This window comes from Hippopotamus amphibius, chromosome 8, assembly GCF_030028045.1.
Source record: "Hippopotamus amphibius kiboko isolate mHipAmp2 chromosome 8, mHipAmp2.hap2, whole genome shotgun sequence".
NCBI lineage: Eukaryota > Metazoa > Chordata > Mammalia > Artiodactyla > Hippopotamidae > Hippopotamus > Hippopotamus amphibius.
In genome coordinates, this window is record NC_080193.1 from 1,109,331 (window position 1) to 1,136,374 (window position 27,044).

The 27,044-nt window shown below is 53.6% G+C and overlaps 1 protein-coding gene across 1 annotated transcript; it reads right to left on the reverse strand.

Moving 5' to 3' along the window:
- Positions 1 to 27,044, reverse strand: CRKL (CRK like proto-oncogene, adaptor protein). The gene is made up of 3 exons (XM_057744099.1): positions 26,349 to 27,044; positions 16,708 to 17,173; positions 1 to 3,305 (listed from the first exon to the last, which is right to left on the reverse strand). Exons 1-3 carry the CDS (start codon positions 26,657 to 26,659, stop codon positions 3,171 to 3,173), a joined length of 912 nt encoding a protein of 303 aa, XP_057600082.1. The 5' UTR covers positions 26,660 to 27,044; the 3' UTR covers positions 1 to 3,170.

The following is a 27,044-nucleotide window of genomic DNA, read 5'->3' on the forward strand; positions in this document are numbered from 1 at the left end:
GCCGCTGCCACCACTGGCTGATGCAAGTTTTATTGAGACAATGTACAAACAGGCCATGGAAACAAGGGTCTGATGCCGGGACCAGTAACGTAAAATGGAATACAAAAATAAAAAGGCACTGATCTGTTAAGAAAAGACACTCCATGTATTCTAAGAATATAAGTCATTTAATACTGTTAATTTTATAGCACAAAATAAAACAAGCTATGATCCCCAAAAATAATTTTAAAAGCTACACAGAAAATATTATTGCCTGAAGTTTACGATCTTTAAGTTACAGGTCAAAAGAGTTTTGTGTTGCGTTGTTGTCGTTTTGAAACACACAGTGAAGACCATCCAGAAGCAAGGCCACTGCTCCCCCCGCAGAGGCCGCGACCCTGTCTCAGAGGACTGCCCTCTCCCTCCGCGAGCGCACGCCCAGCTCGGCCGCTGCTGGGCCACCCCCAGCGCAGCCACGGGGGGATGCAGGCCTCCGGCCCCCCGGCTGCAGGCTGAGGGCGAGCTCGGGGGTGTCTCAGGTTCGGTGTGAAAACAATCAGGGTTCACTCATTTTAAGGTTAATGAGCATAATATTAAAGGGTTAAATTATAAACACCTGGCACAAAAACACCACCCCTTTTCAAAAATAGAATGTTCGTATTCTTCTGAGCAAATGTTACAAGAGCAGCGGCCGCCGGCCCGGCTGCCTGGTGCGTAAAGAGCTGGAGCAGGAAGTCCGCACAGGCCGATGCTCGGGCCCGGGAGGCAGCAGCTGGCCGCCCTCCCTCTCAGGGTCCCGTCCGGGTGACAGAGCCATCCCAGGGCAGCCCGTCCACACGGCCTCCTCTTGGTTAGCTGCGTGGCCGGGCGGCGGCACCGCGGCAGGGGTGACAGGCATGACCCCCTTCGCAGGAGAAGTTTTTAATCCAACTGTCAAATGCCTTTAGCACATCATTTGCTCTCTTGCCCACGGTTTAAGTGACACACAGCAGAGCAGCGCAAGTAGCAACAGAGGACAGTCCTCAGAGGAAGCCGCCAGGAGGGAAGCTCTGAGTCGCTTTCTGAAGCAGAGCCTTCCCAGACCCCTGGGGAGCCCAGGCCCAACGCCGAGGCAGGGGGCTGTTTCTTGTATATTTAGTGTGAAAAAAAAAATTCCCCTACCTGATTAAAAAACTCACAAGGTTCTAAGTCCAAAAGGTACTGCTTTTGGCACACACCTCGAGCTCAGAGCTCAAGGCTCACCTCATCTTGGGCTCCGGGGCAGCCCTGGAGACGTGCACCTGGGCTGAAGGACTGAAGAGACGCCCCTGGGAGAAACCTAGGTGTTCAGTGTGTTCAGATCCTGCAGGCACCCCGCTGTCTACTGTCAGCAGACACGGCTGCAGGGGAACCTTGCTTTCCAAAAGGCCACATGCTTCTTGTACTTGAGCCAACTACTGCCATCAAACGCTGCCCAGCCTCTCGGTAGAATGTGGTTTAACAAAGCCTCAGGGTGTGTGCCCTCTCTGGACAAGGCACATGCCCCCCCCTTCTGGGACGGACCCCCTCAGGTACCGGGTTACAGGCGACAGGGCAGGCGTCACCCCCAGGCAGAGGGCAGGGACCCTGCCACACACATGCCACGCGCCGTGGGGCGAGGCTGGGCCAGGCTCAGGACAGGAGGCGACGGCAACGGGCGGGCACTGGGGAGCTAGAGGCAGCCACAGCGCTCACTGGGCGGAGGGGCCCTCAGGGACGCCCTTCCCAGGAGAGCCACACGGGGACGCGGCCACCTGAACACTCCCAGGATTCTCTAACATGACGCTTACCAACCTGACGGAACGAGATTAAAGAAAAATTGAAACATGGTGGCCTTGCTGGTTCTGTCACCAGAATAACTGCTCTGAGCCTCAGACCCCAAGACCCCTGGGAGCCGGGGCCGAGGTATAGCAGATGCTCAGGGAGGACCGTTCCGTATCACGCTGCGGCCACACCCCCAGAGCTGCTGGACACATTCTCTGCTGAGGCCGGTCTTCACCAGGGCCCAGGAGGAGGGCACACTGAACTGCACGAAGGTTCCACAACTCCAGCTGGCCGTGCGCCGCGGACGCGGGATCTGTCACACTCGGGTGCCGGCTGGCGCACGTGAACAGGCCTCGTGCAGCCGACAGGGAAACCTTCACATCAAATCAGTAATGGTTCGCGACACACTCGATTAGACATCAGATGCAGCCACCCCGGCGCAGAGCCTCAGCGTCGCGCTGGAGAGTGGGGCAGACACGGCCGCGGAGGCAGCACGAGGGCACGTCTCTCCCAGGAGCCTGCGGAGCCTGCAGAGCAGGCCGCCCTGGGCCTCAGCGCGAGGAACGTAAAGATTCATGAGTGAATTCAATGACTTTTTAAGGAAACTGGGGTCCTATACTTTCAAGGGGCGCACTCACTGAAGGGCTGGACAGGAAGCCGGCCAGGCACGCCTCCCGTCTCTCGCCAACGAGGTGAATCACCGCCACTCTGCCGGCCCTGGGGACGTCGTCCAAGAGGCCGTGCACGCAGCTCGGACGCCCGCAGCGGCTGGGTGGCGGCGGCTGTCTGCCATCTGGCAATGCAAGGTACTCCCGGCAACCGAGACATACAGGCCTCTGCCTCAGGGCTCCGCGTCTCGGGCTCCTGCAGTCACAGCGGCTTCAGGGGCACGTGGCATCCCTCGTCTCACCACAAAATCTAACCTGCTCCTTAAAAACCTGTTCAGAACACACAAGTCTAATTAATTAAGTCATCTAAAACCAAACCAAACAACAGAGGGGAAAAAAGAAAAAAGAAAGAAAAGAAAAGCCAGACGCGGGGAATTTAGGGCAGACGTCCCTCTTCCGAAGGGTCCCACGCCGGCGACGGCACCGCTCGGGGCTCCCAGCGGCAGGGACCCGCGGGCAGCCCGGGGACAGGCGCGGCGCCGGCCAGAAGGGAGCCCTGTTCTCAGCGCCTCTTCCCGCTTGCCTGCATCCACCCATGTTTCCAGTTCGTGATCCGAAGACTCTAAAATCAGCTACTCTTTGACGACACGACTATGATACAAATGCCGGGCGCCCCCCCGAGCATTCCGATGGGGGAGGCGGCCCGCTGCAGAAGCTGGACGTCAGCAGCGCGTGTGACCCGCCCGAGAGGACGCCTCCCGCGTGGGGGCGCGTGGGGGGCAGGACGAGCAGGCAGCAGCGTCACTCGCTCTCCTCCGGGCTCTGGGGGTCGATGATCCTGACGTGGGTGAAGGGGAAGAGCCCTTTGCGCCCGTTCACCTCGCCTTCCCACTGCCCGTTGATGTTCATCCTCGTCACTCTCACGACGTCGCCCACCTGCGAGGGCAGAAAGAAGATGAAGTAGCGTCTCCGAGAACCAGACCACACGTGCTTTTCCACCGACAGGTACTGACACATTCTGTCCTCGGGGCTCACTCATTCTTCTCAGTGCTTAGACCTAAAATCAGGCCATGACACAGACACAAGTGCCACCAACGAGCCCAGGGTGCTTCTGCTCTGCTGTGAGAACGCACTCTGAGGCAGCCTCCTACCCCCTCAAAGTGGCTACTAACTCCAATGGCAAAGAATGGGCGAACAGCTCAACGCACACGAGAGCCGTCAACACGAAGCCGTCTCCCCGCTCTCACGGGAAGGAGCTGCTGCCACTGCCACCACCCCCGCAGCGGCACCCCCGGTGGGCCGGGCCTGGGGGGAGGAAGCCAGCCTTCAGTGCAGGGCGGCAGGAGCCCTACCCTCGGCCAGAGGCCGGGCACCCTTCGGGCTGCTCCGTTCACCCAGGGGAGGCAGCGATCTGGACTCGGGTGTGGTTTTCCATTTGTCTGCAGACCCACGGGGCTCTGAGCTGGTGCCTGAAGCTCCAGTGGATGCCAGGCTGGGACTTCATCCTCGCAGATGTGTGTTTTATAAGTTACAACCAGAAGCCGCCAGGGGAGCTCCCGCCCCATCACCCGGGCCGCCTGCTGCTGCGGCTCTCGCGCTGTCCTCGGGTGACGCTTCCACCCCGCACGTCTGACGGAAGGACCCCCAGAATAGCGAGGTCAAGGGCAAAGGAAACCTCTCACCACTCGCAACAAAGTACACTCCCAAAGGAGCTGGTCGGGGGGGGGGCTAACGCGAGACCGCACCTATCATTCATGTTCTCTCCGATGTCTTCTGCCCCCACACCCTGCATTCTTAATTCCGGTCAATCTCAACTTACGAAACACCTTTACATTAAAAACTTTTAATCTGACATATGTTGGGGTTCCATGCAATATTTCATGTGGGAAAAGGCATCTTCTGCTACAGCTACTGGGCCGGCAAGCTGACTGCTGGCCCGAAGTGAGCAAGGGTCCCAGAGCTGCCAGGGCCCAGGACGGAGCCACACCTGCCCCGGTAACCTGGCGGGCAGGCAACCGGGCAGGCAGGCTACAGGCAGTCCCTGAGGAAAGGAGGCATGTTTTCTGAGGCAGAACCAGAAAATGGAGGCTGCCTTTGAAACACTGTGAATTATTTCTTATGCAGGGCTCTAAATCCAGTCATCTTGTTGTGTCTAAGATGCGGAAAAGCTCGTTGAACAGAGGACCAAGCTCCAGACGCGAAGAGACTCCTGGTCCCCACAAGGAGACGAGCCACTTGTAAGGAAGCACCAGGACACCACATTGCTCCCCGCGTGGAAGACGTGGTGCTGAGGTGATGCCAGCAGGAAGCAGACGACGGAACGCTGTCCCCGCCCCTGCCCCCAACACTCTGTCCACGTGGCGATCTCGTCCTGAGAAGACTCAGGCTGGGGAAGAGCTGGGGATGGACAAGGAAACACGCCCCCCGCAGCTGCTGCAGGGCCAGAGTCTGATTCAGCAGACGCTGCGGGTCAGGAACCTGGCCCTGTGGCTGCCGTTTCAGAGCCTTCTCCCTGCAGGGCTCACCCCTGACCCTCCACACACCCCACCCTCTTTCCTGAAAGGCAGGCTGGAGCGGGGGCCAGGCTGGGGCCCACGAGGACCTCTCAGCCCCCCAGCCAGCCTCTGCCCTGACGTCCCGTCCCTGCCCTGAGGTCCCCCCACACCCTGCCCTGCTGACCTCAGCACCCAACTTGCTCACCGGGATGCACAGACCCAGCACACCAACTGCTTGACTCCCCAAACCTACTGCATGGACAACAGTGCTATTACCAAATGGACCTCTTGCCTTGTGGAAACCAGCTTAACTCAGGAGTATTTGCCAAGATGACAACAGAAAAAAAAAGTTATCCCCTTTTATTTAGGAAAACAACAAATTCAACTTTAAGATGGCTTGCAGAGTTAGTCCAGGAATTAAGAATTAGATTTTATATAACGAAAAGTTTTAAGACAAAAATAAACGTTCTACAGTATTCGGATTTTTGTAGGCAAGTACTAGATGTGTATGTGAGAAAAACAAGGTTTAAAAAGCTAACCACAGGACTTCCCTGGTGGCGCAGTGGTTAAGAATCCACCTGCCAATGCTGGGGACACAGGTTCGATCCCTGGTCCAGGAAGATCTCACATGCCGCGGAGCAACTAAGCCCGTGTGCCATAACTACTGAGCCTGTGCTCTAGAGCCCATGAGCCACAACTACTGAGCCTGTGTGGCGCAGCTACTGAAGCCCACGCACCTAGAACCTGTGCTCCACAACAAGAGAAGACACGGCAATTAGGAGCCTGCGCACTACAATGAAGAGTAGCCCCTACTTGCCACAACTAGAGAAAGCCCATGCACAGCAACAAAGACCCAACGCAGCCAATTAAAAAAGAAAAAAAAAAAAAAAAGCTAACTGTGTATTTATAAATTAAATTATTATAATTATTTTCAAACTTGTGTCACCACTTCACTGCCACACCTAAGTTGGTGGAACAATTAAAACTTGAAGGTTAACAACTGATAATTCTATTTTAAGACTTGTATAAAAATTAGTTGCAAAATACTTCAGTGGAAAAAAAAAACACAACTGAAGACATGTTTTCTCTTATTTTGCCTTAAAAGGAAATAAAAAAAATTGGGGGGAAAGAATAAACTGATTTAATATAACAATTAAGCTTTAAAATGTCTTTAGCAGACTTCTAAAATGCAGACTGTTTTACGATCAGTGCTTGGAGTTCAAGTGCTGCTCCCTTTCTCCCAGCGACAACATTTTTATTCACAGACGGCAGAAAGGAAATGTCTTTCTTATTCATAACTAGATAACCACAGCAATGCTTCTGATAATTAAGAAAACATCCATGTTCTCTGACGTGTAGCAGAGATGCAGCTTTGCCATCTGTGTGTTATCTTCCTACCATACGGAACTCACAGACGAGGAAAGCCCTGATCATGACCACGCTGCTGCCTCCGGTCAAGACACGTGCCAGACGTGAGCCCAGGAAAGCTCTCCTGCAGGCGGGACGCTGGGGCTGCAGTGGAGACCGTGCAGAAGCCGCAGAGCTGGGAGCCAATCACGGAGACTGCAGTCATGACCGGTGTCTAATCTGTCTTCTTCCATTAAAACAAATATTTAAGCACAAACTTGAGACGTGAGATGAAACAACACAAAAATTTAGATGGGGCCTAGGTGAGCAGAGAGAACTGTCTGCAGGCTGGAGCTGCTGGGATACTACAAGCCGGGCCCTGCAGCTGCCCCCACTCCAAGCTCCCCCAGACGCGCGGCCTCTTCGTGCCTGCGGTGCGGGAACCCGCTGTCTCGCGTCTGGAGCGCAAGGCCGCTGATGTGGGGGCCTCACTGGGCAGCCTCTCGCTCCAACACAGGAGCCTGTTCTTTCCTCATTTCCTTTTCAGCTAAGGAAATGACTGCTGTCTTTATTTTTAAAATAATGAAATAGGAAAGAAATGAAAGTTCATGGATATAAAACTATTGAGATCACTACAAATTAACTTACGGAAAATACAATATAGTCAATGTACTGAAACAAGTACAAGAAAAGACAAGGACAAACAACAGCGTGTGCGGGTACGTGCCTGCGGAGCAGGCGCCGTGAGCTAAGGGACAGGGACCAGGGGAGCGCATGCCCGGGGGGGCAGGGGGAGTCCGCGGGGCAAGGGGACGATGGCCGAGGGCCCCTGGGCAGTCTGCGGGCAGGCTTGCACTCAGAGCCAGATCCAACTGACAAGATGCTTAAAAAAAAAAAAAAAAAAAAAGACTGAGGCAAGGACAGCTGAGACTAAAGTGAAACACAGATATGCAGTCTGGGCTGATGGGTGCTGCCAGCAGATGTCCCGACCACAGGCTGCTCCCCAAGACTGAGGTTTCCGCTTGCTCCACCCATTTGATATCCTACAAAAAACAATTTGGGAATTCTGTCTTTTATCTATGTCTTTTCTATCATCCACTGGACTCCAGATGCCCAGAGAGCATACATTTTGTAAAGTTTGTCAACTCAGCCTGCCTTAGCTCATGTTTGATAAATGTGGAAGAAAAAGCCTCACCTTTCTGAAAACCTGGTCCCTCTCCCACATCCTGGGTGAGCTTATCCCTCCAGTCTGGGGGCCAGGAACAGGCTGAGACCTCCTGCTAAGGCCCCGTCCTCTGGTCGGGTCCCCCTAGCCTCTCACTGCCTGGCTGCACCAGCCCAGCCACCTTCCATCCCCCGCCACCCTGGCCACTCAGCGCAGCTCTCAACCCTTCCTCTCCCCAAGCCTGACCCCCACCTACCACCAAGGAACTCCTGGGGCCCAGGCCAAAGGCCAGGCCAGTCCCCTCCTGCTGATGCTCTAGGGACCAGAAGCAGGAGACTGCCTCCCTCTCGCTCCCTGCAGGGGGCACTTCCCATCTGGCCCTTGGGAAAGCAAGGCCGGGCGCCTCCTCCTCCAGGATTCTGACAGACTCGCCCCGGGGAGGCCCCACCCCGCTCCCCACCACCCACCACAGCACTCTCAGAAAGAGGGGGCTGGCTTTCCTCATTTTTGCAGGGCTCTTGTAAACTTTGCAAGGAAGTCTGCAGAATCAAGGAAAAGAGAGAAGAAACGACAGGCTGCCGCCCGCACATGCTGGAGGCAGGTGGCTGAGCAAGCAGGAGGTCCTGAGGACAAAGGTGGTAGGCACAAGGGCCTAAGGACCGCAGAAGACAGGCCTTTCGAAAACATACAGAGGACTGGGTCGCTGCTCCGCCTCCGAACCCCCAACTCCACCTCTCTGCTCGAGAGCAACGCTCAAACTCCCGTCTCCGAGGCTCTGCCTCCTCTGGCTCCCGACTCTTCCCATCTCTGACCACCACCCCCACCACACTGGCTTCCTTTCAGTTTCCCAAACCCGCCCAGCTCTTCCCCAGAGATGGGCTGTGTGACAGATGCAGGGACATGGCGGACTGGAAATGCAACCACACAACTGCGCAGCCCGACGTGTTAAAAACCACGTTCCAGGGACGTCCCTGGTGACGCAGTGGTTGAGAATCCGCCTGCCAATGCAGGGCACACGGGTTCGATCCCTGGTCCAGGATGATCCCACATGCCGCGGAGCAACGAAGCCCGTGAGCCACAACTACTGAAGCCCACGTGCCTAGAGCCGATGCTCTGCAGCAAGAGAAGCCACCGCCGAGAGGAGCCTGCGCACCACAACCAGAGAAAGCCAATGTGCAGCAACGGAGACCCAACGCAGCCAATAAATAAATAAATAAAATTAAAAACAAAATAAAAACAAAAAAATCCCCACGTTCCAGGCTACTGCCCAGCACCGCCAAGCTGGTCCTGAGAAACCGTGGACCTCTGGTCTGCTTCCACAACTGAGGAAACATAAGCAACCCTGACCAAAGGCAAACATCTGAAGGACAAGCCCCGCTCCCAGGAAGGGCCTCATGAAGCTGCACAGCCGCCACGGGACCAGGAAGAGCTCGGGCAGCCGCTGCAGGAGCCGGGCTGGATTCTGCACCGTGTACTCAGGACACACCTAAAACTAAGATCTAAGATCTCCAAGAGCAGGAGGTAAGCTTAAAGCAGGTTTAAGGCGGCACCATGCGGTGATTCACGCTGTGACCTCTGGAGTGGGGCAGGGCTGGACCAATGTCCTGGTCCTACTACTGTCAGGGCCACATCACCGTGACAAACTGTTCAAGTTGTCCAGGTCTCAGTTTCCTTTTGACTTTGGAAGGTTCTCACAATAATTGAAGGAAGCACTACATGGAACCGTTACCCAGAACACCCAGCGAAGTGAATGGCAGCTGCTGTTGGCACAGAGATGCCTGAGCAGCCCCAGCACCCACCCCACGCTCACACCCCTGCTGGCTGTCCCTGCCCTCTGGCTGGTTCCGGGGAGGACTGGAACCAGCACAGAGGAGCAGGCACTGAAGCAGGTTTTCCACCCTGTCAGGAACAGGGTCCTCTCAAAGCCGACGGGGGATGGAACGGATGCCATGTTAGAGAGAGGAGATGAGGGCCCGGCCTGGAGACTCGGGGTCCGATAAGCCACTGCGAAGGGCCCCAAGCAGCGAGGAAGACAACAGGGGGATGAGAGGAAGGTGCCAGAACATCCCACCCGCCCCCTGCCAATTCTCTCCTGCCAGCACTGGCTGCCGCAGCAGCTGTCTGCTCCCCCATCAGTCTCCTCAATAATAAGATCAGGGGCTTCCCTGGTGGTGCAGTGGTTAAGAACCTGCCTGCCAATGCAGGGGACACAGGTTCAATCCCTGGTCCAGGAAGATCCCACATGCCGCGGAGCAATGAAGCCCGTGCGTCACAACTACTGAGCCTGTGCTCTAGAGCCCACAAGCCACAACTACTGAAGCCTGCGTGCCTAGAGCCCGTGCTCTGCAACAAGAGAAGCCACCACAATGAGATGCCCATGCACCGCAAGGAAGACCGAATACAGCCAAAAATAAATCAATCAATCAAAAAAAAAGAAAAGAGAGAGAATGCAATTCCAGGGAATTCCCTGGTTTCCTAGTGGTTAGGACTTGGCACCTTCACTGCTATGGCCCAGGTTCAATCCCTGGTTGGGGAACTGAGATCCCACAGGCTTTGTGGTGAAAAACAAACAAAACAACCCCCCCCCCGCCCCCACAAAGAATGCAATTGCATTTACAATAGCATCTAAAAGAGTAAAATAACCAGGAATAAAGTTAACCAAGGTGACAGATTTGTACACCAAAAATTTACAAAACACTGCCAAAGGAAATTAAAGAAGACTTACATAAATAGACATCCTGTGTTCATGGATAGAAGACTTAATATTTTCAAGATGCCAACACCACCCAAAGTGATTCACAAATTCTACATGATTTCTATCAAAATTCTAACAGCTTTGTTTTTCCAGAAATGAAAAAGCTGACCCTCAAATTCATACAGCCTCACAAGGCGTGCCGAAGAGCCCAAGCAATCTTGAGAAAGATCAATCAAGTTGGAGGACTGGTACTTCCTGACCTCAAGCCCCCTACATAAAGCTCTGCAAGTCAGAGCAGTGTGGTCCTGGCACACAGACACACGGACCAATGGAACAGAACTGAGAATTCATAAATAAACTCACACTCTCTGGACAACTGGTTTTGTTTTGTTTGTTTGTTTGGCCAAGTCATGCGGCTGGTGGGCTCTTCCTCACCTGACCAGGGACGGAACCCACGGCCCCTGCAACGGAAGCGCAAAGTCTAACCACTGAACCGCCAGGGAGTTCCCTGGCCAACTGATTTTTGAAAAAGGTGCCAAGTTCATTCAGCGGGGCAAAAACAATTTCTTCAACAAATGGTACTGGTACAGCTAGATTTCCTACCTGCAAAAGAACCTGGACACCTACATCAACCCACGTACAAAGATTAATTCAAAATGGATAAACGACCTGAATGTGAAGCTAAAGCCATAAACTCTTAAAAGAAAACACAGGGGTAAATCTTCATGAATCTGAATTTGGCAATGGGTTCTTAGACATGACATCAAAAGCATGAGCAGCAAAAGATAAAACAGATAAGATGGAGTTCATCAAAATCAACAACGTGCATTAAAGTCCCCCAACAAGAAAGTGCAAAGACCACCTACAAAATGGGAAAAAATATTTATGTATACATATAGCTGAGTCACTTTGCTGTACAGCAGAAACTAGCACAGCACTGCAAAGCAATTACAATCCAATAAAGATGTATGTACGAAAAAAAGAAAAAAAAAAAAAAGAATCGTATCTCTGATGCGTTTAGTATCCAAAATATACTAAGGCCTCCTAAAACCCAAAAACGAGAGCCAAGCAGCCCCAACTAAAAACAGGCAAAGGTCTTGAACAGATATTTCTCCAAAGGAGATGTAAAAATGGCCAAGATGCACAGGACTTTGAAGACACTTCACAAAATTAGTAATTGCGGAAATGCAAACCAAAACTACGAGACGCCGCTCTACAGACAGCAGGATGGCTATGATTTTAAAAAGAAGGGACATGACAGGTGTTGATGCGGCTGCGGAGAACTGTGACCCTGTGACTTGCCCGCGGGGTTGTAAAGGCTGCAGCCGCCATGGAACACAGCCTGGCTGACCTCCAAAGCTAAACACAGAGCTACCCAGCAACGTCACTGTTAGGCACACGCCCGAGAGAACTGGAAACAGGCATCCAAACACACACTGGCGCGTAAACGCTCATAACACTGTCCGCAATAACCAAAAGGTGGAGCAGCTCTGAGGACCATCAGCCAGGGAGCGCGTCCACAGAACGTGGGCTCCCACACCACAGCACTTCACGTGGCCCTCAGAAGAACGCAGGTGCTCACTGTAACACAGCTAACCCTGACACAGCATGCTCTGGGAGACACGCCAGGTCCGGAGCACGAGTGCGGTCCGGATGATTCTAGTACGCGAGGTGTCCAGAACAGGCAAGTTCACACAGACAGAGAGCGGATGAGAGGTTACCGGCGCCTCGGGAGAGGGGGTGGGCAGTTTCTACTTCATGGTGACAGAGTTTCTGTTTCGGGTGATGAGAAAGTTTTAGGAACAGATAGTGGTGATAATTACACAACACTGTAAATGCAATTAATGCCACTGAACTGTACGCTTAAAAAGGGCAAATTCTGTTATGCACACTTCACCACAATTTAAAAAAAATGAATAACGTGACATGCCAAAGACCACTGAGTTGCACACTTTAAGTGGGTAAATTTAAATGTATGATATGTGAATTTCATCTCAATAACGCTGTTTAAAGACAGACTGTGGGCTGAGTCCTAGCTCTGCCACAAACCGACTGTGAGACTGTCAGCGAATGGCACAAACCTCAAGCTCTAAGCGCACAAGACGGGGCCGCTATGAGCACTAAGTAAAATACTCTCCGTGAGCCCCCAGCTGACAGTTCTCCTCACACAGCAGCGACCACCACACACAGAGAACGGAGGCCAGCACGCCGACCAGGCTGGGCAGGCCTCGTCTGAACCACACCGGGGCCCCCGATCTCACGGTACTCCCACCCAACTTACATATAAGAAAGAGGAACAAAACCCTTTTAAGAGCAATCTTCTCTACTTCACAAACCAATGAGAAGATGATATGCTACGAGAAAAAAAAATGTCACCTTGGGTACAGAACTGCTAAAACTGGATGCTGTTAAGGCCAAGTCACACGACGCCAACGGCAGAGGGTGGGGGAGGGGCCCGCAGCCCTAAGCGAAGCCCTGAGGGAGGTGGGCGCGCCCATGGGCATCTCTGACGAGCCCCGGCGAGGAGGCCACATGCTGAGACGGAGCAGCCCCTCCCGCTGGGAGGCTGTGCCTCCGCCCCGTGCAGACCCGACCTCGCTGTGGGCCTACGACTCCAGCCAGGGGAACCCACGGCCAGTCCCTGAGAGCTTACGAACGCGACCAGCACTGAGGAGACCTGGATTCGCTTTCTAGACGACTTCCTCTCCATACGTAGGGGCAGCGATGGAGAAACCGCCAACGTGAATTTAACTCTAACCAACGAATTAGAGTCAACCGGTGGAAGCAGAAATCTGGAAATGGTAGGCCAGTCACTGAAGGAAGTGGTGCTGCGGGCCTCAGCAAGGTCAACTCAAAAGATTGAGACCAGATGCAATTCCACATCTGCGGTGTCTGCAGAGGACCCCGATGGGAGTAACGAGCAGGTTTCTCGAGCACGCCGGGAAGCTCACACAGACGACAGCATGCCCTCGTGCTGACGGAGACAGGTATCCACGCGCGGACCACACACGCGGGCAAGCAGCAGCAGTCCAGGGCTGGTCGCCCGCCACAGGGAGCTGCACCACAGGACGCGGGCAGGCTCACGGAGGGTCCGGTCTCAAGGGGTTTGTTCCAACAGGGATGATGGCAAACTCTACCAAACATGACAGGTGAGCCTGAGATCAAACCTGGACGCAACTCTGGACGCCGTCAGCAGAGAGATGGTCTGTGAGGGTTTAGAATGGAACGCGGGGCCCGGAATGCAGCGTGGGCTCCGTCAGGGGCGGGCTGCGCCAGACCAGCTTCACACGGGGCGGCTCCAGAGAGGCTCTGGGTCGTGCCTTTATGAATAGAGCCGGCCGTTAACATGAAACCGGGGGGGGGGGGGGGAATCCACGCGCTGCGCGCCGCGATCAGGGTAAGACAGACGCACACGCGTGGGTAAGACCACAGAACCAAACCAAAGCCAACAAACCAAACCTCCAGAGGGACAACTGGGGGGCCCCACGCTGAGGTCCAAACCCTGGGCGAGGCAGGCACAGGACGGGGACGCGGCAGCTGGTTTCTCCCTGGCGGAGCAGACACCGCGGGGCGAGACCGTCGCGGGTTCCACCAGGGCGGCCTCTGCGCGGCTCCCTGCCGCACCCGCATGCAGGCCCTGGGAAACCCCTGCGGGAGGAGGGGATGGTTCTGGAGGTGTCCACGGCGAGGCTGAAGCATCAGGAAGACAGACTGAACGCCCTAGGGACCCCCCACGTGCCCCCCTCGACTCCCACTGACCCGTCCCCACTGCCTCCACGCCTCACTGCACCTTAGCCCCTCAGCCCCCACCACAGGTGCGGCTCCACGCAGACTCCTGGACACAGCAAGTGCCCCAGCTGTGCGTGTGCAGGGTAAGTACACCTCTGCAGGTGCTGACAAATGTCTCCCTTTCTCTTCTACTCAGGAAAGGATACTGGAATATGAGTGTGAGACTCGTATTATTATCGGGGCACGCGAGCATTTGCTCTAAGTTACTTAACCATCAATCCACAGAAAGATCAACTGCCCACTCACAAACGTCAGAACTTTCAACAGCTGTGGGAAAGTGGCACGAAGGCCACCAGAGAACGTTCCCCTCCTCCGCTCAGCCCTCGGGCGACGCAGCCGCAGCGCACGCTCACGCCGCTGCCTTCTGTCCCAATACACCCAGCATGCTCGCTGACCTGCAGCTATGCAGTGGTGTCCTCCCGCTCTCACAAGCCCTTCCCTCTGCCAGGCACGCCTCCTCCCACTTCACCCAGCTACCTTCCAGTCATCCTTCAAAACTCAGTTCAAGGGTCACCTCCTGCAGGAAGCTGTCCCAGACCCACACGCAGCCACACTCCCGTCTCCTACATCCCCCCTCCTGCCTACTCTGTGTTATCAGCTCACGTACCACAATGCGGGTTACTGCCTCGAAGCTTTCACTGGGTGGCAGGACCCTACAGGGCACCCCTCACAGGCTGGAGGCATGAAAGGATGATTCACAAGCGTACATCAACTTGCAGAGCCCGGGTGCCTTTCAGGCTCAGAGAGTTGGAGGAAGGTGCCCAAGACCACACCAGGAACAGCTGAGAGGACACAGCCTGGACTGCAGGTTATTTTGTAATGACCACAGCACCCCTGTTCCAAACATTCTCCTCTGCCAAAGACCTACCCTTAGAAAGGCCTGCGCCACCTCTCCCACTGAGAACACTCCTGTGGGCCTGACCTGCTTCCCAGGAGCCCTCCCAGCCCTGCCCCACCAAAGGTACGGGAAGCTTCCCCTTCAAACCAAATCCCAAGGACCAACTTGCTTCCTGAAAAGAGGTGAGCAGGACAGCACAGAGTCTGAATGAAGACCTCTCCTAAAGTTCTCTCCACACGCAGGGACGTTCTTGCAGACCTCAAGGGTTATGAAAATGCTTGCGAACCATCCTCACTCCGTAACACCATCTCAAGGGGAAGAGCGAAGCTTCTGTTACTGGCACATTCTGTCCTACTTGTCTCACCTTTCTTCTTTTAATTTTAATACTTTTCCTGGTAACCTAATTGCAACAGCCCCAAGAGGGTTATTTTTAACAAGATCAGGCAGGCACCGGCTTTAGAAGATAACACAGTTCACAGAAATACTTATTTACGGCATGGCAGAGAATCTCATTTAAACACACAGAACAGGAAACACCATGAAGTGGAATTTGGCAAAGGTCTATTTCTTGGGTCCACTGACCCTCTCTCGCTGAATCCCCTAAGGCGGCCTCGCACAAGGCTGACACGGCTGGGCTGCTATCAGGAGGAGGCTTGGGAGTGGAGACCCGTCTCTGGGGCCTGAGACGAGAAGCGCAGCGTAACGGCCAAGAAGATGGGTTACCTTCAAACGTGCTTCACAAACCGGGCTCCTTCTCCTCACCCTGGTCTCCCTGAGGCACCTACCCAGGCATCCGCTCCCCAGGCTCCGAGTGACCCCTCTACGACCCCCCATGCACACTCCAGGGAACACACAGGAGCTCTCAGAGCCAGAGTGTCAACACGCAGGCGTCCTGAAGGGAGCGAGGCTTTACACCCTGGCTCAGGTGAGAACCCACTTCCTGACTTCCTTCACAGGGCTTGCCGTTCTGACTGGGAGCCTGGACCCCAGGAGCTCACCCCAGTGTGCCAACAGTCAGCGGCACAACGCAACTCTGAAACCTAGCTCCCTGTTCCCACCAGGACACTACAGCTGCGCTAGTGCTCCCAGAGTCTGAAACTACTCAGCAAACTGGAAGGTATTCAGAGCCCGGAACCCCCCAAGCTATTTGAGGGTGCTGCGGTGTGCGGGGCAGGTCTCTAGGGGTGAAAGGCCAGTAGGCCTGCTCAGCCAGGCCTCCATCTGAGGAGGGAGCCTCGCCTGGTTCCTCTCCCGTTCCTCCACTGGGAAGCACAAAAGCCCCGGTCCCGCCGCAGGCCTCCAACGCTCCTTCTTTAGAGCCAATGTGAGAGGGAGAGGTAACCTTGGACTCTGAACCAAACCTCCAGGCGTAGTTCACGTGGGTATTACTCCTGGTCCACAAAAACCTAAGGATACCCGTGAAAAAACACACACGAAAATCACAGCTCCCTTGGAACCTGAGGGCAGGCTGCTCTGAAGAAACAGGCCCCACGACGTCATGCCCCTGCCATGCACCAGGGCTGCCTCCCAGCTCTGCCCTACTGGGACCTCGGGTCGAACACACATGGAACAAGCGATGCCTTAATCTCAGTTTCTCTAACACACACGCGACGTCACAACACTAAGGAAGAGTACAGAACCGTAATCATATTATAATGATACTTGCATGGCAGTGTGTGGTCACAGACCATTTTCAAAAGTTATCAATAAATGAAAGAGCTGGGAACTGTGGCACCAAATCCCACATTCTAACACAATAATATTTAGGGCCCACCTCATTTTATGTAATTTATACATCAGTAAAATGACCAAAAAATGTATGGGACCATTCTTCTAAAAATATGCATTTTTAGGGAATTCTCGGGCAGTCCAGTGGTTAGGACTCTGCGCTTCCACTGCTGAGGGCATGGGTTCAATCCCTGGTCAGGGAAGTAGGATGCCCGCCAGTTGCAGCCAAAAAAACAAACACAGTGTCAAGGACCCCGAGAATGAGCCTTAGTAGATTTTACCTCTAACGCCAGGGCGGTCTTGTCATAAGCACAGGGCACTCTTTTCTGAATTGCTTTTGCAAAGACAGGTCCATTCTGTGTGGATGGCAAAGGGTTGACCGCTGCCCCAGGAGTGCTGGCAACGGCAGGCAGAGGAGCCGTGGTCTGAGGCTGCGCGTACGCGTGCGCAGGCTCCGGGATCCCATAACTGTTGGAATTCCTATTCCCGTGCTTTCCGTGCGGCGAGGACCTCACCAGCTTTTCCACGTACGGGACGGGAATCATCCCCACCCGGCCATCCTTGTTCCGGGCACTCCACCACTGTTCCTCCGGCTTCTCTATAATCACCAGGATCTCACCCTTCTTAAAGGGCAGGTCTTCGGCATCGTTCCCGGGAAAATCATAGAGAGTCCGTACGTATTCCAGATTTTCTTCTGCTGCAGGCAGGCTGGGTGCTGACACAGACCCCATCGGGGGGCTCGGATACCTTTAGAGAGAAAGAAGATCACTCTAAGAGAAAGCTCTCACTCTATACCGGTGTCTGTCGAACTTTTTAAATAAACCACTTAACTCCATAATGAATTATTTGCCTCCCCATATTCTCAGTCATTAAGAAGGCTCTGTCACAGTGGCTTACGCTCTGTAGCTTGCGATGCCATGCAAGTTGATAAACGGAATGTCAACGTCAGGTGCACAGCACCCCCCATCTCTTGTTTCATAGGAAGCTTTTGTTTATACATACAGACACCTGGACCGAATTTTTAAAATTATTTTTAAATCTCCAGTAAGTTCAGCTGCCGCCTTCCTCAGGCCCATCACAACCACCACACCCTCTTCCTCCTGGTCCTAATCTAGGGCATGTGTCCTGCACACTTCCCCGGGCACCAGAGAGAAGATGACAAAGGCCTCTGCGCCCCTCAACATATAAAAATCGGAAAAGGGAGTATATACTTGCAGTACAATTAAAAAACAAAAACAAAAACCCATATTGCATCTTGTACAGGAATCATCATCTGAGCCTCAAAATGAAAACGTGAATGTCTTCACGGAACAGCTCAGAGGTGAGAGCTCTCCCCTAAGCATCACGCCCTGGCCGCCCGAGCTCAGAAGTCCCCGGTGAGTCAGTCCTGCACGTGTGGCACCACCCAGAGTATGTGAGAAAAGCAGACTCTTCCCTGCAGGAACATCCCGCCGGGAACACCCCCTTCCGCAAGAGAAGTACAGAGATCTCTCTTCACCTGAGAAGTGTTCTGGAAAGTTGCGAATACATGAAGTTTGGGGAAAAACTATTTTGCTGTTAGCGTTTCCTCCCCTTAACTTTTTTGAAGCACAGAATGTACACCAGCATAACTTCACCCGGAGTCTCCACCTCTCTAGGGGGTGACTGCCTGCAGAGCAAGCCTGGTTCTGGAACAGTCTGAGGGAGAATGCCAGGACGGGACACATACCTGCGTCACCACCAACTATGGCTGTTTAATTTCGGAGGAGATCATGGCCATTCCCTTTCTTTCCCCCAATTAATGACCTAAAAAGTTATTTCATATAACAACATGATCTCCTATTTTGAAGCATTTTAATAAATTTTTTAAAAAGTTTCCTTTTAAAAAAGTGTCACCATTATAACATTCAGCAAAAAAGGAAAAACAAAAGAGAACAAAATCTCGCAGTTCCCGCCCTAAGGTAGCTGCAGTTCTCCCTCCCTCCTCCCTCCCTCCCCGCTCCCTACTTTAGGACTTTCCTTCTAGAGACTTTCTTTCTAGAGAGTCCCGTGCGCAGCTCTGTGTCTCCCCACTTCCCTGCTCTCGCTGCACCGGTGAGCCTGCTGCAGACAAGCACCCCTGTGTTTCCAGATGGTTCTTCTTCCTCTGTCACCATCTTCACACACTCTTTTGAGCTCAATTTCCCTGCACTGTATTTCCTGTAAAGCCTAGACTCCCAGAGTAAAGAAAAAGAGCACTTTCGCAGCCCTGGGTACATGTTGCCACACTACTCTCCAGGAGGCAGTCTGTAATTTGGCAAAACGTGCATCTTCTGAATGTAAATGACTCGCTGCACAGCAGTCAGGACACCCTGGTGGTCCGGAGCTCGATTTAAAACCTCAAAGGCCTTATTACTCATTAACAACCTGACAGCTACGCGGCAGGCTGCTCCGCACCCGCACAGCGAAGAGCGAAGAGCGAGCAGGCACAGAACGAGCACGAGGCTGACGCCCGCACCTCCGTGGGCACTGTCTGCAGTCTCGGCGGACACTGCATTACTGAACCCTCAGGGCAGTCCCGGGAGGGACGACGCGCCCCACACGCATCTGCACCCAGTCCTCCGCTCAGCCGCTCCGCTGGCGGCGCAGGGACGGGCCCCGGGTCTCCCAGGAGTCTGAGAGGTGACGCGTGTGTGAAACCCCCCCAACAGCTCCGGGCGGCGCCGAGGAGCCCGTCAGCGCCTCACCCCCACCGCTCTTCCTAACTCAGAGGCTGCAGAGATTCCGTGACAGCGTGGGCCACACCACACAAATCTCAGATACTTCACCTAGCGCGCACTCGGTTCCCCGGCAAACTCCTCCAAGGGGGATGTTACTGTTTATACAGTTGAAAGTTAAAAGCAGCTCCACAGACCGTGAGGACACTTGCACAGCTTCAGTGAGGATTAACACGGATGACGTCCACTTGCCCAGGGACCCACCGGGCCTTATTACAGACTAAGAACTTGGGGGACAAACGATGAGTTAGAACCAAGTGCCTGCTCTCAAAAGACTGCAAACTTGGTAGCGGCAGAGACTGTAGGGCAAATAAGAACACCAAGTGTCACTCATGTGTCACGGCGGAAGCTGACGGGGTCAGGTTCTGCTAAGGGTCAGGAGAACAGGCAAGGGGATGATGCCCAAAAGGCCAAAGACCAGCCCCCTTCACAGCTGGAAGATTCCGGGAAGACAAGCTCACAGGTTCTGGTTCCACGTGGGAAGAAGACTGGAGGCCCGCGGGTGCTAACGCGCCCTCCCCAGCGTCCCCACAGCTCGCGAGGCCGGCACACTGCGGGCAGGGCTGGCCGCGCCCCAGGCCCGCCGGCTGCCCGTGGCCTCTGTCACATAGTCTCCTTTTCATATAACCCTTACAAAAGGAATGACCGTTCTCAGCTCCCACACGCCACACAAAAACTACCGGCTGGTTTCGCACACAAGGTGTGAAAAGGCAGCCAGGCCGGAGCGCTTGCGGATGGTCTGCGGATGCCTCTACAGCACAAGGGCAGCGCCGAGGGACGGGGACGGGGACCGCAGGGCTCAGAGCACGTCAAGTGCTGACCGCTGGCCCTTATGAAACCAGCTGGGGAGGGGGCTTGTGCAGACCTGACAGAGCGTGGGGACAGCTTACACTCTCCCCACCACTGCTGCTACCGTGACCAGGGGCTGCTTTCCTGATTCGGTACACGCACCGACATCCCGAAATGACGTGAAATCAACCTCCCAGCCACACCCCTGACAAATTCAAAGCCCTCCACTCCCCATGTGCTCAAACTCACCTATTCAGGATTTCCCTGGTGGCGCAGTGGTTAAGAATCTGCCTGCCGAAGCAGGGGACGCAGGTTTGAGCCCTGGTCCAGGAAGATCCCACACGCCGCGGAGCAGCGAAGCCCGTGCGCCACAGCTACGATGCCTGCAAGCTTAGAGCCCATGCACAGCAACTAAGAGTCGCTCCCGCTCACCACAACTAGAGAAAGCCTGCGTGCAGCAACGAAGACCCAACACAGCCAAAAAATATTAAAAAAAAATACAAAGTAATAGAAAACAAACAAAAAACCCTTAAAAAAAACCCCCAAAACTCATGTATTCATCAAAATTCCCTGCAAATCACACATTAGTCCCACGGCAGAGATGAAAGCATGATGGTGCCAGGTCAGAAACACTTAACATATGAGACCCCACTGCCCAAAGAAATAGGAAACGTAAAACTGGAACAATTCATTGTTTCTCAATCATTTCGCAATTTGTTCCTTGATCAGGACTGAAAATAGCACCCAGCACACACACAGTTTCCCAAGCCCATCAAGCACACCAGACCCAAGCTTCTCCCTCTCCCTCCCCCTCTCTCGCTCTCCCACCTGGGAAGACGCTCCTCATTCCTTCGGTTAAAAGCGTCCTCAGCTGCACACACAGACCACAGATAAAACATTTTCTTTAAACTTCAGCTTTAATGCCTCCTACGCCTACAATCACCTCATTCATGCTGAGGATGCAACCCAATCAGCTCCTGGCAGGAGAGAGTGTCAAAGGCCCTGTTCTAGTTTTTCAAAGGGGCTGACATGGATATGGAAGATTTTCCTTATTATGTACATGTATACACACAATCTCGTGTACATGTGAAAGATGTCACAATAAAAAGTTGGAAAACAAAACAGATGATAAAAGAATCAATTCCAACAAGACTGGCTAAGTCTCCGCCTGGCCAGAGTGCTTCAGGCAGGTAACCTCCTTACCCCTTGGCGGCCCTGAGCACTGAGGACCCTCCCTGCATCCCTGGCTTCACTTTCACCCATGGCTCTCCCTCCGTGCCTGCGGCTGCCCCTCCACCTCCGTCCGCAGCTCCTCTGCCTCTGCTCATTCTGCGGATTCCACCGAAGCTTAGACCCAAATCTATGTATTTGGCCCCCAAGTCTCTCCTCGATAACAAACCCTTCAGATTGCTGAACCCCGCCTGGCTTCACTGTTGAAAACCACCGTGCCCTTCCTCCCACCCCTCCTCTCCATCCTTTCAATCAGAGGCACCGTTCAAGCATCCCTGAAGCCACAGCTCTCCCCTCACCTACAAGCAACTGCCCAGCGAAGGCCCCTGGCTTCCACCTTATGTTCCCAACGCGTGAGATCTCAGTGCAGCTTCTCACAGTCCCTCTTCCTGCAGCAGCCCTTAACTAACCGCACGCTCCAGACCCTCTCCACCCCGCCCGCACCAGAGCAGCTTCTGAAACGTAAAAGCGACCACGACAATCCTCTTCTTAAAAACTTTAGCAGGATCCCATGGCTAAACTCACGTACAAAGCACAGAGGCCCTTCACAGTTCAGCATTCTTCCCTCCCCATGCCCAGCCCCTCCCCTCACGAACCACACCTGTGCCTTTCGCAGCACCTCCTCTACCTCATACACTTGTTCTCATCCTTCAAGAACCAGTTCAGAGAGCACTTTCTCTTCCAGGCCCTGCCTGACCCTTTAGCTGACCAACCTTGCTTTCAAGCTCCCGTGGTATTCTATTTTCATGTGTTCAGTATACTGAGCCTCTCAAAGGCTAGGGCTGTGGTTTACTTCTATTACATGACTTGAGTCTAGTATTGGGCTTTGGATAGAGCAGGCCTCAACATACCGAAATTCCTGCTAAAACTAAAATGCCAAAGACACAGGGAAGCATCTCCCCTAAGCCCAGGTTAAATCTGTTACACAGACAAGGAAATCCCACTTGCCACCTGGTGTGCGGCCCAAGCCTCTTCACCTCACCACCTCTCAACTCACCCTTGGCCGCGCTTCCAGGCTGTCACGTGCCTGGGGGCCCCACCTTACTTGTCAGGTCTCAGCTCCAACGGGAGGATCATCTGAACTCCCACTCACAGCCACCTGGCCCCTTCTGCTTATCAGAGGAAACTAAAACATCTTCGCCTGAAGGACCTTAGAAACAGTCTAGCCCAACTGTCCAGATCAAGAGAATTCTTTCCTAGATAAAAGTTCTCTGAATTTGAGTCTTAAACAAGGGAAAGGTCACAAATCAAATGGCTACCAGCACTTCACATGCCATGAGAACACAATTCTCACCTGGGCGAGATTCCACTCCCTGTGTGATGACATTTACGTATCCCATCTAAACCCAACTTCGGTGATTTAAACTAGTGGTAAGAAGAAACTCACAAGTGTATCCGGTGCTGAATTCCATGCTAATGGAAACCACTGTTAGTCCACCCCCCACTCCTAATTCAAAAGTTCACTTAACTATTCAGACAGGGGCTGTGGGAGGAGGCGAGGCCATGCTACCTGGGGTCCCTCCCGTCCCACAGGGCACGGCCTCTGTGGCTCAGGTGTGAGGGTCCCATCCAGTTGCTTAGGTTAGGCTGTGCATCCTCTCCCTGCCCTCCCACAGCTACTGACAGTATCAGAGGGCAGTGGCCTTCAAAATAAAGTCTCAGTAACCAGGAAGCTCCTCAAGGGCATGACAGGGACTGCTGAGTCAGAGTCAGTTCCGTGTTACCAGCACAGGCAATGAGCGATGTCTGCGGAGTGAAAAACCAGGGTTCTCTCTATGGGTCAACTTGCCTCCGTTTTTCAGTTTTTACTTCTCATGATTCTCCTCCCAGCCGTCATATAGCTACATAAGCTGGAAATGGAAAATTTTATAAGCAAAGCAAGCTACGCAAAACACACTTTCAATTTTCTCAACCATGGGAAAATGTATTTCATATTTAAACTAAATCCACTGAGAAACTTGAAACACTCTGTTGTCAGACTGGAAATAGCCTCTATTAAAACAGAAACAAACAAAAAGATAGTAGCCTACCTGAATCATAACTATAACTTAATAAACAGAATCTTTAAATGTCTATACTCAAAGATGGAGATGAAAAACCACAAGGTTTCTGTTTATTAAATGATTTTTAACATAAAAATTACACCATACGCTGAAAGAGAATCCTTTAGGGTCATTCAAAAATCAAAAGCCACTGACATGCCTTCCGTGTTTAAATTTAACATCTAAGACAGAAATGAATACCACAGACGAACTCAAAAGACAACTAACGAGATAATCTAGAGGACAGACAACTACAAGCATACCAAGTCATCTCCGTCTCTTCTCCATCATTCCCCGCTCCCATCAGCCACTTATCTCCAAGCCACAGCCGTCAGTCAGTCTATGTAATGTCTCTACGATGGACAGACAGACGGACGACTCATCAGTCACCACCATTCTGACCTGGACTGCAGTAACAGCCCCTGGTCACTTCCCAGCGTCAAATCCCTTCCATGCCACCCCATGGCCTTCCTCTGACCATCACACGTCTAAACTCTTCTTCTAGAGCCGCATCACCAAGGGCCACACTCCCAGCACGCTGCGGTCTCCCCCACCCCAGGACTCCGCAGAAGCTCTCCCCTTCTCACCCAAGCCTTGCTCCTCCCCCCTTCTGCAGTTTCAAGCTTTCTCTGACCTCACCGCCTCAGGTAAGTCCCTTCTACTAGATCCTCTAGTAGACTGATTTCCTTCATAGCATTCACAAATCTTGTAAGTATTTTATTTTTCTACTTTTCAATCTGTCTCCTCTACCAAAATGTAAGTTTCATGACGGAGAAAGCATGTCCTTCACCCCTCTTTCCCAGTACCTATCACTGGGATATAATTCTCCTGTAAAATTGGAATAAAAATATAAAATTAAAAGTTAAGGAACAATCCAATAAAAAAGATCAAACTAGCACAAAACAAGCACCAGTCCTAAAATTCTGAGGAAGTCATACAGTTGTGACCTTTCACTAAGCAAACACCCCCCCCCCCCAAAAAAAAAAAAAAACTATTAGCCAAGGGGCATGAAACTTTGGCTTCAGGAGCTCAGTTTTGAGGCCTAAGACAGCTAAACCACTTTTTCCTCTCTGGGGCGTGAAAATGCATCACCCTGGTTTCTGCACTTGGCCAAGGTTTGCCTGGCCTAGCCTTCCACAGCAGGTGAGTAACACATCAAACAAAATCTGTGAACTGCAGCCTCGGGAGAGGCAACCCAGATTCAGCGTAACAAAGTAAATCCAGCCAGGATCTAATCCAACCAGCACTGTGACAGCCCTTGGAGACACCAGGGAAAAGGACAAACTACACCACAGCAAAACGCCTAGGGCCGCTGGCACAGAGGAGAAGCAATCAGAGCTGAACTCAAGGGGGAGGGTCAGGGACAGGCCCTGGGACCATAGGGAGGATTTCTGCAGGTGAGGAGCGGGTGGAGTCAGGCGCCGCAGGAAGGGCCGAAGCTGAGGCGAAGGGGGCAGAGGTCTGCAGGTGTTAAGGTGTGTGGGTGTGCAGGGCTGGCTCCCAGGAAGGAGCCCACCGCACTAAAGGAAGGATGAGAGGGGTGAGGTCAGGGACCACACACGGAAAGCTACCAGGGCGTCTTGGAAGAGCGGGAAGGGGAAGTCTGCGGTCGTTTCTGCGGGAAGTGGGAGGCCGCTGCGGCACATTCCTTCTTCTGCACCCACAATGGGGTCGGGTTATTCACGCACAGCCGCATGACAGTAGTTGTCACCTCCAAGTAAGCACAACACCTGGCACACAGCACTGCCTACTAAATGCCCGAAATTAACAACATACTTCACCTTCACAAGCTAGAAAGTAATTCACTTAAACAGGTATTTAAAATCTCATCACGGTGGGTTCTGAGTCTCTCCAACCCGTTATTTTGGAGTTACATTCTGCAGAGAGTTGACTCCACCACCAGGGTCTTCGGGGACCTGGAGGTTTCACCAATCAGGTTCTTGGTGTCTAGACCTTTGTTATACAGTATCTGATGTAGAATCACTTTCTCCCAGTGTTTAAAGTCCCCTTAGTTGGACAGTTAATCTCAAAGTCGTTTTACCGTCAAGGCTTTGTGTCTCCTCTCTCTCTGCTCCACAGAAGCAATACTGAGGCACCCGGCGGGCGCGCCTTACTTAACACAAAAGCTTTGAAGGTTTAGCGCTCAGAGGAGTACCCTGTCAGAGAGCCTCTGAAGCCAGGAGCACCTCCTATTGCAAAGCCTGCGCCAGCACCCTGCCCTCTCTAAACAGACGCTTAACAACTACACTAGGCAGGAAAATACCTTTTACCTGAAAAATTCTAGGCAGTCTCTTCAGCTCAAATTTGGCGTAATTTAAATAAAACTCTAGCAAAATACTGATAAAGACAAATAATCGAATGAAAAAGAGGATGCCTAATGCTTGGTGTCACTCTGGGTTAACTTAAAAATAGCTACTAGCTCATTAAGCCTAATACAAAAAGTACATCTGAAATTCAGCCGGGATAGAATTAAGATGAGTGCCACTCAAAAATTTCCCTTAGTAACATTCTAGCCTCGCTCCTCCTTGGAATTCAACCAAATGGATTTCCAGTCTGTGAATGGTCAAGCTTGGGGGGGGACACTGTTAAGAAGAAGAAGAAAAAAAAGTCCCCGTTGAAGCCAGCACCTTCTTTTACAATTTTTGTCATTAACGTATTATAAAATAGATGCCTGAATTATTTCAAACTTGGCACCAGGGTATCAACAGATTCGCAGTTTCTAAACGGCTAAAGCATCTCCATCTCTGGAGTGCCGCAAAGGCTGCAGTCCAGGAGGTCTTACCCTGGACTTCAGAGACCTCGAAAGGTGTGCAAACTTGGGTGTGCTTGCTGGGGGGGGGGGGGGGGGGGCGGAGGCCAAGCTAGCTTCAGATTCTCAACCCGTGGTCCAAAACGGGTTTCAAAAACAACAACAAAACCCTGCCCCAGCAGGGTAATCACACCGAAAACGTGACGAGAGGCAAAGAGCGTCCATTTTCAGCGCGGGCACCCGCAGCTCCACACGTTCGAGGCGCACCCCCTGGTGCACAGCGGCCCAGATCCCGACACGGCCTTCCGTCCGCAACGCCCTCCGGACAGGAAGCCGGGTCCAGCCCCGGACCCCGCCCGCACGCGCCCTCCGCGCACCTGGGCGCCGGCTCGATGAGCGTGGTGGTGTCCAGGTAGTGGATCTTGTAGAACTCCAGCAGGGCCGGCAGGTGGTCGAACTCCTGGTCCCCGATCTTGAAGCGGCGGTTGGGCAGCGAATTGATGATGTAGTGGGACACCCGCGAGTTCTCGGACACGGACAGCACGTAGTCCCCGGGGCAGGTGGACGAGTCGCGCACCAGGAACACGCCGTGGCGCTGGCCCTGGAGCCGCGTCTGCGCCTCCTGGCGAGACACGGGCCCCATGTACCAGGCCGAGCGGTCCGAGGAGTCGAACCTGGCGGAGGACATGGCGGGCCGGGCGCTGGGCCGGGCGGGCCGGGCGGCTCTGCCTGCGCTGGGCGCTCCGCCCGAATCGGCTGCGGGCCGGGCCGGGCCTCTGGCTCCCCGCGCGCCTACTGGGCCGAGCCCGCGCCTTCCCCGCGGCCGCGGGCCCGCAGCATCCTCCGCGCCGCCCGCCTGCTCCCGGGCCGCCTCACGGACCGAGCCGGCTCCGGGGTGCGGGCCCGGCCGGGTCGCGGCGGCGAAGCCGAGCGCGGCGGAGGCCGCCCGGGGACCCTGCGGTCACTCCTGGCCCGGCGCGCGCCGGCCCCGCGCCCCCGCCGCCCCGCACCGAGCCCCGCGGCCACGCCAAGCACCGGAGCCCCGGGAGCGCCGCGCCGCCGGGGCCGCTTCG

Bases quoted from the DNA above. Each gene is read 5' to 3' on its own strand.
- CRKL (XM_057744099.1), bottom strand. From the start codon at position 26,659: ATGTCCTCCGCCAGGTTCGACTCCTCGGACCGCTCGGCCTGGTACATG. The intron at 17,174-26,348 runs GTGCGCGGAGGG...TTCTCTCTAAAG, and splicing joins CTCATCGAGCCGGCGCCCAG to GTATCCGAGCCCCCCGATGG. The intron at 3,306-16,707 runs GTAAAATCTACT...CTGCCCTCGCAG, and splicing joins AGACCGCCCTGGCGTTAGAG to GTGGGCGACGTCGTGAGAGT.